At 42.0% G+C, this 10,137-nt stretch overlaps 1 protein-coding gene and 1 long non-coding RNA gene across 3 annotated transcripts; one reads left to right on the forward strand and one right to left on the reverse strand.

Annotated features, from left to right (window-relative positions):
- Window positions 1-839: 839 nt before the first annotated feature.
- On the forward strand, window positions 840-2,691 carry LOC119330651. Its single transcript, XR_005160190.1, has 4 exons — window positions 840-1,837; window positions 1,929-2,180; window positions 2,271-2,328; window positions 2,429-2,691. It is a non-coding gene; the product is annotated as an uncharacterized LOC119330651 (long non-coding RNA).
- A 1,568-nt stretch (window positions 2,692-4,259) lies between these two features.
- On the reverse strand, window positions 4,260-9,700 carry LOC119330650 (U-box domain-containing protein 7-like). 2 transcript variants are annotated; one of them, XM_037603769.1, is made up of 8 exons: window positions 9,249-9,700; window positions 9,092-9,148; window positions 8,961-8,989; window positions 8,084-8,140; window positions 7,337-7,522; window positions 7,104-7,211; window positions 5,630-6,783; window positions 4,260-5,320 (listed from the first exon to the last, which is right to left on the reverse strand). In XM_037603769.1, the coding sequence occupies exons 4-8, from the start codon at window positions 8,138-8,140 to the stop codon at window positions 4,570-4,572; spliced, it is 2,256 nt and encodes a 751-aa protein (XP_037459666.1). In that variant the 5' UTR covers window positions 8,961-8,989; window positions 9,092-9,148; window positions 9,249-9,700; the 3' UTR covers window positions 4,260-4,569. The 2 variants fall into 2 exon arrangements, with proteins under 2 accessions (XP_037459666.1, XP_037459665.1); XM_037603768.1 differs by having other exon boundaries at window positions 8,961-9,148; window positions 9,284-9,700.
- Between the last annotated feature and the right edge of the window lie 437 nt (window positions 9,701-10,137).

Below are 10,137 nucleotides of genomic sequence, written 5' to 3' on the forward strand. Positions count from 1 at the left end.
CCCCGCACCACCATCTATGTCTCTATCTTAGGCTCAGCCATCTCCTCCACGACCATGGTAACCTCATATAAATTGACGACATCTAAGAGGGTGATGGCATTGCCGCCGGTTCCTGTCATCCCTTGACCTATCATCCCTCCGATGAACAGGCAAGATAGATGAATCAGCCTATACGGCAGTTGGCCATCACCGCTTAATTATTTACCTCATCCATTCATTCTATTCTATGCACAGGAACTTGACTTTTCAGAGCATCCAGATGGAGCATGTCTATCAGAATTGTTGGACCATTCATACTAGGGTCTTGTGGAAGGCCAATGAAGAACATTTACCTTAGTGTATACTACTGGATCAGGATGTAAGACATTACTCATTACTACTTACTACTTACAACACATTTTTTAATATACACATTTGATGAACAGTTTTGTTCTCGGATTATTGTTATGATTTATAAAAAATATTAGGGAACAAAAATGGAAGCGATCGCATACAACAACCAAGCGTTTTGCTTCAACACCATGCTACAAACCGGCATAACACATGACTTCACTCGCGTCAGGTTCAACCCCACGGAAATACCATATGGACATTTCTGGTATCTAGCCATGGAGTTTGTCATCACACTAAATGCTAGAACCGAGGTTAGGATGTCGGTGCACAGGATAACATCGACAATTTGTCCATCGTGCTTCCCACAATTTGGGGCCATATTCTCGCTACGGGACAAAAGCAGCACTGGTGCATCATCTTTAACTTTGTTCTTCCATATTACTCCATACAACCTAGTGTCTCATTCTGATTAAATTTTTGCAGATGTTGTTGCTATTCTTGCCTATGTTGGTAAGATACAACATCAGTGGGATTCAATATATAGACGCCACATCCTTTTCCTTGAGATTGGCCTCATGAACTTTCGGTAAGTTTGAGGAGATGGCTAAGTTTTAAAAAAGTTAAAATAACAAGAAAGTTGATTCGTGATTGCAAAACTATGTGGAACTCCACTTTAATGATGCTAGAAGCAGCTTTACCATACAGAGTTGATTTTGAACGTGCAAATCATGTTGAGAAACAATATGAGCATTTACCTAGTGCCAAAGAATGGGAGTTTGCTGCAGAGATGTTGGAGAGACTTGGATTATTCGATGAGATAACTAAGTTGTTCTCTGGGAGTGATTATGTGACTTCTAATGTTTACTTCCCTAAAATCTATGAGATTAAAATGAAAACGAGACAGTGGGCCACTTCTAGCAATTCAGTTATAAAAAAACTCTCTGAGGAAATGAATACTAAATTTGACAAGTATTGGAAGGACATTCAAGATCTGATGGGGATGGCTACACTTCTTGATCCTCGTTACAAGAGGCATATGTTGATAGCTTGCTTTGCCATGCTCCATGGAATTGAGCCATCTTCTTATGACAATGTGTGGATTCGGTTGATGCATTAGTTGCTAGACTGCATTCATTCATAAAGGAGTAAAGTGGAAGTAGATGAATATAAACCATGTGAAGAACTGATTTCTTCAGTGAAAGCTCCAGCCATCATGAACATCTTCAATGACATCAAGGTGAAATAGATATGTACTTGACAGATGGCCTAGTGCCATACACAGAAGTATTTAGTGTGTTGGATTAGTGGAACGTAGCTAGAACAAGATATCCAACATTAAGGAAGGTCGCCAGAGATATTTTTGCTATTCCCGTGACAACAGTTGCTTCAGAGTCGGCCTTTAGTACAAGTGGCAGGATACTTAGTGAGCATAGGAGCCGCCTAACTCCTAATATGGTGGAAGTTTTGATGCGCTCCCAAGATTGGCTTAGAAACAAACAAAAAGGTGAGCAAATAATGTACTTTTTTCAAATTTAGAATTTATTTATCTATTGCTAATCACTATCTCGTCGTGTGTATAATTTTTTTTGTTCTAGATGCCCATAAAGGAGATGCAATTTTGAACTTACCTTCAAGACATTCAAGAGGGGATGCCGGTTGGTACTCACCAACACATTTCCTTTGCCAATTGAGTATTTGACTGTACCTTCTACAAGTGACAACAGTTGCTTCAGAGTCGGTCTTTAGTACAAGTGGCAGAATACTTAGTGAGCATAGGAGCCGCCTAACTCCTAATATGGTGGAAGTTTTGATGTGCTCCCAAGATTGACTTAGAAACAAACAAAAAGGTGAGCAAATAATGTACTTTGTTCAAATTTAGAATTTATTTATCTATTGCTAATCACTATCTCGTCATGTGTATAATGTTTTTGTTCTAGATGCTCATAAAGGAGATGCGCTTTTGGACTTGTTTAAGACATTCAAGAGGGGATGCCGGTTGGTACTCACCAACACATTTCCTTTGCCAATTGAGTATTTGACTGTACCTTCTACAAGGAAAATCCTAAACATTGACTATATTCATGTTTCCAACTAGGACTTTTGCCCTTTGAGACGTAGAGACATGGTCTCGTCGAGTTATGCTCGAGACTGAAGACTTATTGCGCTACGGTCTTCGTTATGCTACCGCTGGATTGCTCGAGTTTATTTTAGTTGAGCTTGCTACAGTGTCGAAACTTTATTGTGATGCTTAATTTGTGGCCTTATGTATGGTCAAATTGCCCTCATACTTTGTCGTGAGTTTGTGAACTTAAAATAAATGATTATGCATTGCTGTTTATGAGTGTTTTGCTGTTTTTATGTGTTGTTGTCTATGAGTGAGTGCTGCTATTTATGGGAATATGTTGATGTTTAGGAATTACGATGTGTTGCTGTCTACAAGTGCTGCTATTTATAAGAATGTGTTGATGCTTATGACGTGTTGTTGTTTATAAGCATATGATGTTGTTATGATGTGCTGCTGTTTATAAATTATGATGATGCGTTGTCGTTTATGACTATTTGTTGCTCAAGTTGACATGTGCACATGTGGGTACTTTTACTTGTGGATACCCATTTACCCTATCGGGTAAAGAGTATGGGGAAAAATTGTACCCGTTCACGGGTATGGGTACGAGTGATGGATAAGATCAAGGAGGATGGATAAGGGTACGTGGTAGCTCCACCCGTACCCAAACCCAGCGGGTGCCATCCCTAGGGTCTCGATCGAGCGCGCCACCAGAGCTTACTTGTGGGGCGCAACACGAAAAAACTTCCGCACCAGGTTATTGACGAGCCCGCTCAACCGGATGATGAATTCATCGACGGTCTCACCGGACTTGAACCGAATCTCCTTGAAATGTTGACGCAGACCCTGGGCCTCTGCCTCGCGCATGCACATCCTCTTGACCGCATCCCAATCCTCCTTCGCCATTTGCATGGTGGAGAGGACGAAGAGCATCCCCGCCCGGAGGACGGCCTCAAGGGCCACCCGATAATCGTGTCAATTGGAGATGTCGGTCTCCACCGCGTCAAGGACCACACGTCTACAAGATGACCCTCATCAACAACAACTAGTCGCCGTAGTTGCTCCGCGTTAGCATCGGGAATGTGGCCGACATGAAGATCTCACGCCTCTACCCCATCGGCACGGCGAGCTCGCGCTCGCGGATGGTGCGGCTCCACCCATACCTCGTGGGTGAGCGAGAGGGCGAGCCTCTCACTGTGACGGCGTCTTCGAGCTGGAGCCTCCACCCCCGTTCTTCTCCAACGCCTTCCTCCCGCCATGTCCGCAGGATCACAAGACATGCTCTGATGCCACTTGTCAACACAACTTCCAGCTTGCACACAATGAACACAGTGACACGAATAGTTTTTTTGCGCTGCCCACAATTCTTGCAGCTTTGCTCCGTTTGTCATTCTCCTTTTATTCTGTTACAAACAAAATGACCTTAACGGCCCAAATGAAACGCCCGCGATGATCCTCGGCGTTCGTGCCATCCCATGAACCAGATATTGCTGGTTGTGGACTAAGCCCAACCCACTTATCTAGCTAACCACTTCTGCCGCGCCATCCCATGACCGTGCTAACCGGAAATCAACGGGCAAAGCACCTAATCAACTAACAATGCACATGAGCAGTCGATACGCAGACTTCTGCCATGGCACGATTGTTGAACTGAAAAGAGCTGCCATGGCAGCCAAAAACGCTGTGACATAGCACCTAAACTAGACAACGCAAGTTTATTCAACACTACCTTTGTGCCGATGAGGGAGCTACACATTTCCTACACAAGAAGAAAAATCCTTGCACTGACCAGGTCCCAATCTCACAGAAATCAACTAAGCAGTATGGCTGTTCACATAACCCATGTTCGATCCAGTTCCAATGAAAAATCTCCCATGGAATTTCTGTGATCAACACACGTTCCAGGTATCTGTTACACGGAACAGCATGCATCAGAGTGCAAGCCTTTTTGACACAAGACCTATGAGCTAAACCCCCCTTTTCTTACCCTAGCAAAGAAAGACAAGAACATGTGCAAATACAAACTCTAGTCAAATACATTTCGGTCAAAAAAGTACCCACATTAAGCATTTCATTTGGACACGACTACCCGCTCCCATTTGCATCAGGTGGTCAGTGTTGTCAAATTCACAAAGTTCTGATTCTCAAAAAAACAAAAAATCACTAAGTTCTCAGAGGACATTTCGTGACCGGGGTTTTGAGAAAATGCTGAGCTTTCTTGAGATATACCGAGCAGATTTGGATATCGGCTGTTTGCAGATCGACCCATTGGGTGAGCTCTCTACTCCACCATCGACAGCAGCATGAGCTACCCCTGAGCCCCCCAAGATTTGAAGCAGCTTGATTGAAGACGCTTTTGCCACCTCAGTTCCATAAACCGACAGATCAACAAGGGCAGGTATGACACCTTCCTTCATCACAAGAAAACGATCCGCCTCGGTGCTGCGGGAACATACCGTATGAAGGATAACAGATGCATGCTCCTGCTCACTGCGGCTTCCTGTGTCTAGATGATCTGAAATTGAACCGATATAATGCTCTGATCTGATGATAAGATCAGCAGCTTGTTTCACTTCGCATAAGTTCCGCATAATCTTCAGGCAATACTCGGTCAAGCTTACTTCACTGAGCAATGTAGACAGCTTGGCAATTATGCCTGGAGAAATAAGTAAGGATTTTACGTCATTACTGGATGACAGTTCGCAGATCATCTTTAGAGCGAGCTGCAAGCACTCATTGTCTCCAGTATCCAAAGCTACAATCACAGAAGGAGCCACAAGCGAGGCCATGAGAGGAGATTCCCGACAAATTGGATGATGCAGCAGTTCATGAAGTATCAGCAAAGCTTCCAGCTTTAACTCAGAATCAACAAGCGATACAATCAGCCGCACTGCATCTTCAGTGATAGATAAAATTCTAGTCCTGGATGAAAATAAAAAATTAAACATCACAAATATCCATTTTAAACTAAACTAAAACTACATAATAGGATCTTAGGCCTTTGTGCAAAAGCATAGGACAGAATTCCTAACTTTTGGAGCATGGAACTAGTTTAATTGAATAGAAAAACAGAGAGAGCGTCATCATCCAAAACAAGGTCTTATTACTACTTCTTACGGACTTGCGATTTACTGCTGACAATCATTATTTTTCTTTTAGAAAGAAAATATCTTCTTTTCAACATCAACTAATATCTGCAAATGGAGAATATAAATGAAGATATATCCATACCTGCTATTGCAAAGAAACGTAAGGAAAAAATAAATTCCAGTTTTCTGAGCTTGTAATGTGCTTCTGAGATTGTCATTCTTAAGAAATTCAAGGAATGCTTCTAAAAAGCCATTGGAGATCATGGACTGCCAAACCTCATTTTCACTATTCAGGACAGCTTTTAAGTCTTTGACAGACTGCCTTTGCAGTTCCACCGGGAGCTCTGAGAGTTCTTGAAACAAATTCAGAAACATTTCCTTATCAAAGTTGCAGAAGGACAGATACAACTGGCAATTGACATTTGAATAAAACCGGGTAAAACTAGTTTTTGGCACATCTGTTTCCCTGACCGGGGATGATAAGTAACTAGCACCAGATAATGCAACTGATGAACCGCTATGCTCGACCATGTAATCAAAGTTTTTGTGAGCAATCAGGGGCGCCGAGATATCGTGCAAACTTGATAGGGAGTAATTATGAAATTGCTCGGGCAAATAAGTGCATTCAAGCTTCTGTTCTTTGCACCAGTTGTAAATAACAGCCTGCATACAAGTATTTGGAGTTATTGTAAAGTTTTCTAACTTTACTTGTGTCCTAGGACAAGTATCGTATCCTTTACTGAACCACCTCTCGATATTTTCTCTTTCATAAGTTTGTCCAGAGGCTATTATCACAGGATCATGCATCAGCTTCATAGATATTGGGCAGCAGAGCTCTGGAGGTGGTGTAGCAAGTCCTGACAAATTATTCTGATCATCATATCTCCCTGTTCCAGAGTTCACACCTGGAATGCATTTTCTGTGTGCACCGGTGTCACTAGAAATTACATTTGTGCATGTAGTTTCACTCGCAGTTCCATTCTTTGCACCTGTCTCAGGCTTGCTGTTCTTTCCGTACTTCCTGACTAGATACAGGAAAAAACTGAGGATACCTTCCTTTTTGGGATCGTTGCCGTTGATCTTATCTAGTAATTTCTTGATTGCCCGTCTTTCGATTAACATAGCTTTCTGTGATGTCAGATTTAACTTTGAACATGCTAGAAGGAATGTATGCATTTCAAGTTCTTCAGTTGCATCCGAATGTCGAAGCATCTTCAAGACCGCTTTTCCAGCTTCTTCTTCTGCTGGATCAACAAGGAATTTCATATTTCGGAGATCATTATGTACATCAGCAACCTGTTACAAATAGTCAGGTGTAAATATACTATTTAAAACCTGATCAATATTGGCGTAGTACTAATAAATGCAGTTATTTGGTAAGCAGAAATTTCTGCAGACAACGCATGTCTATATGCAAATACTGGATACACCTCCAACTAAAAATATGTGAATGCTAGTTTCCCATACTCAGGCTACTTTGATTGACATTCCAACAAATGGTTCGCCAGAGAATTACTCTCTTTTACATCTAGCGAGCAAACCATGTACTTAGTAATGATCAGCGTAGAAAAAAGTTTGCCTGCTATTGAGTGATCTATAAAGTTCAGTAAACTAGCCTGATCAGCCAACATAGACGGGACCATATTCTGAATCAGGAACAAGCTCCGCCTCATCGAGTTTCTAATCCTTTCGCATCGCATTGCTGTTGCTTCTCCTGTAATAGCCTGAAATGTGTGTGCTCACTATCAAAAGACAATACATGAGTAGCAAAGGAAACCCATTTTATCAAGAAAAAGACTAAGAAAATATAAATAAAATGGTTTAACATCCTCAATGCAGAGTGACATACCAAATAAAGACTACTACACTCAATGCAGTTCTGGATTATAAGTTTCCCTTTGTCAACTATGCTGTATAGATTGCATAGTTCCTCTATGCCAGCTTTACATCCTGGTTGAGCCGCTTCTATTGATGGAAGAATAGAAGTAACTTTATCCAACATCATTTTCAACTCACTGCACATCAAGCTGTGAACCTGCAAAAACAGGGTCAGAGAAGAATAATCACAATAACTGAAAACTAGCCGAATATGAGAGTTTGCACAAGTACCTGGTGAAAATTATGTAACAAAATAAATAATACCATGAACATATGAAATGGTAGTTAAAACATACTGCTCTTTTAAGTTGTTACTACAACTGCCAACTAGTACGAAAGCTAAATGCAGTATGTGCTTGATGAAAGAAATTCCACTATTTCAGGCTTAATCATTTGAGACACTGTTATAGTTTTTGAAATCATATTTGGATACAGCATTTAGCATTGTACGGAATTTTTAAACATATATATTAACCATACACAATTATTCTTGCTTATGATGGGAAGTACTGGATTAATGCCTGAAAAAACTCATGACCATTTTACTGTACCGCAGATGTCCCCAGTTCTAAGAAAGAATGGCATGACAAATTACCAGCAATCAAATAATGATCGGACAAGAAAATATGAACTTCACCTTACAACAAAATACAAACAATTATATGTAAGCAGAAATAGTTGTCAACAAATGGAAATGCTAGCAATCTAATATCTGCACCTTAGGATGTGAGCTATGCTCAGGTGTACCAAACATTCCATCATTATTATTCTCCATCTGTCAAAACCATGATAGATTGTCAAAATAGGGCAAGTTAAAATCAACAGTCAAATAAACCCCTACATGCAAACTTTCATTGTTTTGTTATTTGTAGCACAATCAGTATCTTCAGCAAAAGAAAGGAGATGATGACGGTACGTAAGCTGCAAGTGCATAATTTTTACTAGAAAAGGTAAACCATATACATTAAAAAAACACATTAGTATGTCAGGTATTTCCCTAAGGAATATGTCAGATAGACTATTATCAGGCATATTCCTGGTCACTGTCTGACACCATTGTCTTGCAGTTCGAAAGTAACCTAACATTAGCATGAGTGGCCAATCAAGTATGAAAACAATTAGTTATGCCGCAACTCGTGGAGTGCTCTTCATACATGGTGAAATGCCAATAGTTTGGCCAACCGACTGCTTTCTTTGGAAAACATTCTTTTATAGTTGGAACTAGATAAATCTAGTGAATTATACAACACTTTAAGCTTTCTAGCGCATGTAAGAAAAATTCTTGAATACATCCCTTTTTGACCATATCCGAAATAAAATAGGAAGAACTTAAGTTGTCTTATTAGATACTCCCTCCGTCCCAAAATAAGTATCTCAACTTTGTACTAACTTTAGTATAAAGTTGTACTAAGGTTAAGACACTTATAAGACACTTATTTTGGGACGGAGGGAGTAGAACATATGTACCTTCTATACATTTCAATGTTAATTTGACACTATTTACATATGTACCTTGTAAAACTTTGTGAATGGAGGGAGTAGTAGAGAACTCAGGTACAAAAAAGAAGAATCTGAAACTTGAGGAAGCAACTCACCTTTGTGACCTCCTCCCCTTGAAGAGAACCTGTATTAATTCGTTGGATCAGACGGAGACAAGCAACCAGCGTTGGAGAGAAATGCTAGCCAGAGGCCAGAGGCCAGAGATTAAGCAAAAACAATGAGCAACCTCAGGAGCTTCTCCTTTTCTGAACCTGTGGGCTAAAACCAAGAGAACTTCATTTTCCTGTAATTATAGGGCACCAATCAAACACGGGGAAACCATAAAACCCCACCAACCAAAATCAGGACAAGGAAAAGATGAAAGGAGAGTCCGCAAACCGAACCTCTCAAGGAACATGAACCTCCTTCTGAACCCCACCTCTTTTCTTCAGAGGAAACCCTCGCGCGCAGGAGGCTGGCCCCGTTCCGGGAAGGAGGCCAGAGGAACTGAACGGGGAGGGCGCAAGGGGGCGAGGTGAGATCACGATGGCCGCTGCCCTGCCGCGTAAGCCAGAGAAACCGTTGACGATCGAAGAATGGGGGTGGGATCGAGGAGGACTCCTCGTCACCTCGCACGTTTATCCTCTCGCTTTTCTCAGGCAGACGCAGGCGGCAGGCCTCGGTGCGCAGCCGGGGAGACTGTGGAGTGCGCTGGGACGTGGACGCGACGGCGGTGCTCTGTTTCCCGGGCATGTTCAATGCGCTCTCGGCTGTCGTCCACTACGCACGGCGCGCACCGGGATTAGCAGGCGGTTTAAGCGGCGAGGTTTACGTGTGAGCTGGTGGTTTTAGTTTGGCTAAGAGAAGATCTCGAGGTCGTCTGTCATGGGCGACAGGGTATTGCGCTTTCAGATTACTTTCAGACTTTACTCCTGGGTTGGCCGCTTCCATTTGTAGCCGCCTGTTCTACCACCACTACAGAGAGCCCACGGCGCCTTCTTCGTCGAGATGCCGGCTCATAGGTCCCGCGTCGCACACTCCCTCCCAGCTGTCGTATCATATCATTTTTTCTGCGGGAGCCGTATTACCACTTCATTAGATGTCTCTCTCACAGTTCACAAGTGTTAAATTATTGGCCCCCGCCAGGCATTGGTCGACTGGACTTGATCGTAAGATCAGAACGGTCTACCATTGTGCAGCAGAAAAATCTCTGTGCAACACCCTTTTTGTATATGTTTATTATAAGACATTATCGTCATTTTTTGGCCTAATCTGGGACATCAATAAGACAAT

Source organism: Triticum dicoccoides, chromosome 7A, assembly GCF_002162155.2.
Source record: "Triticum dicoccoides isolate Atlit2015 ecotype Zavitan chromosome 7A, WEW_v2.0, whole genome shotgun sequence".
NCBI lineage: Eukaryota > Viridiplantae > Streptophyta > Magnoliopsida > Poales > Poaceae > Triticum > Triticum dicoccoides.

What these genes read in the sequence shown, in the direction of transcription:
- LOC119330650 (XM_037603768.1), bottom strand. Translation starts at nt 8,140, where the DNA reads ATGGAGAATAATAATGATGGAATGTTTGGTACACCTGAGCATAGCTCA. An exon ending in AGTGTAGTAGTCTTTATTTG is followed by an intron (nt 7,212 to 7,336) that starts GTATGTCACTCT and finishes CACACATTTCAG; the next exon opens with GCTATTACAGGAGAAGCAAC. An exon ending in CGTCTATGTTGGCTGATCAG is followed by an intron (nt 6,784 to 7,103) that starts GCTAGTTTACTG and finishes TATTTGTAACAG; the next exon opens with GTTGCTGATGTACATAATGA.